This window comes from Zerene cesonia, chromosome 11 (assembly GCF_012273895.1).
Source record: "Zerene cesonia ecotype Mississippi chromosome 11, Zerene_cesonia_1.1, whole genome shotgun sequence".
NCBI classification, from domain to species: Eukaryota; Metazoa; Arthropoda; class Insecta; order Lepidoptera; family Pieridae; genus Zerene; species Zerene cesonia.
This window is the reverse complement of record NC_052112.1, coordinates 10,918,232-10,919,687: the sequence shown is the minus strand read 5'-3', so window position 1 is coordinate 10,919,687 and position 1,456 is coordinate 10,918,232. Positions and strand designations below refer to the sequence as shown.

At 43.8% G+C, this 1,456-nt stretch overlaps 1 protein-coding gene across 1 annotated transcript in view; it reads left to right on the top strand.

The window, feature by feature from the left end:
• The window catches only part of LOC119829867 (transcription factor BCFI-like), a gene marked incomplete at its 3' end in the record, with an annotated part of 20,008 nt that extends 18,554 nt beyond the window's left edge, over positions 1-1,454 (top strand). The window contains exon 6 of the mRNA XM_038352566.1: positions 1,228-1,454. Coding sequence (XP_038208494.1) covers positions 1,228-1,454 — 227 coding nt within the window. The remainder of the gene's footprint in view (positions 1-1,227) is intronic.
• Between the last annotated feature and the right edge of the window lie 2 nt (positions 1,455-1,456).

Here is a 1,456-nt window from a genome sequence, read left to right as displayed (position 1 = left end):
GCCACCACTGCTTATAGCACCTAAATTGCAAACATAATATTAAATTCACGGTAATATTCACGGTCGCTAGTCATCAGGAGCGCGGTTGAATACATTCCCAATTCACTTAAAATTGATATGTGTTATTTAAGTAAACACATTTTTTAAAACAACGTCTTTTTCTTTTAAGAATATAATTCCTTTATTATTGAATGGACGTATCACAATAAAACAACGGACGCGAAGTTTGCTTCGTCAGCAATATTTACTTCCGCAGCACATTGTACCCGCGACAATGACCTGACATTCAATTTATTTTTATTGTTTTTTTTAATTCAACATAATACTATCATTTTCAATAAAACAATGTTTCATATGCAATGCAATTTCAATGCAGTTTTATGGAATCATATTATCAACCGACTTTGAAGAAAGAGGAAGGTAATCAAGTCGACTGTTCTTTTGTTGTGTTTGTTACCTCATAACTTTTTACTGGATGAACAGACCTTTTATGATGCCTTTTTTATTTGAAAGCTGGTGCCTTCCATATGATCCTATTTAAATTCGGTCTAGTTTTGACCACTTGAAGGTGCATTTTGTAAAACAAAATGGAATTAATATGGGTAAATAAGTAATTGTTGTCAAGGACTGTGAATATGAGCAGGGACACTTCTTCCTAAAATATAAATTTGTATCAAGGCTTGTAACTGCATTGCAATAGCGTGCTCAGAACATCAATTCGTGCTAATGTCTCTGGTGGGCAAGCTGAGCGAGGTGGTGTACGCTGATTCGTGTCTTCCCGCCGGCTGGTCGACAGCGCGCTATGAATGAAGCACGCGCGGCCTTGCCGTGTGACACACACAAACACACCCAGACACACACACACACACATCGGCCATTGTCAAGGTCCGGTTCGACGACACATACATAAACAATTGCGATTTCTGCTGATCGAGCACTGTTTTACAATATGTTTGCATAGGTCGCTGTATACCTACAGACGAATCGTTTGAAAGGATTTGTCTTGCACTTTACACGAGATAGCTTTTAACTATTGGCAAGCTTGAGAATAATTATAATTTTATACAGAATATTTATAAGATGACTTTTATTGATTTTGAATGCTTACGTAACATTATATATTGAGGGTAAGTCGTAAGTGACGAGCACTCGGTGGGTGTTCCATTTGACGCTCGGCGGAGCGCGGCGCGAGGCGGGCGAGGTGCGAGCTAATGTTGTGTTGCGCAGTCGACGTGGCGGAGTTTTTCACGGAGGGGCGCGAGTGCGTGAACTGCGGCGCCATCCACACGCCGCTGTGGCGGCGCGACGGCACCGGCCACTACCTGTGCAACGCGTGCGGCCTCTACAACAAGATGAACGGCATGAACCGGCCGCTCAAGCAGCCGCGGCGGCTGGTACGTCAGCGGCACGCGGCGCCCCCGGCCGCCCCCGACGTACGCAGCTCTCCGCTCGACTA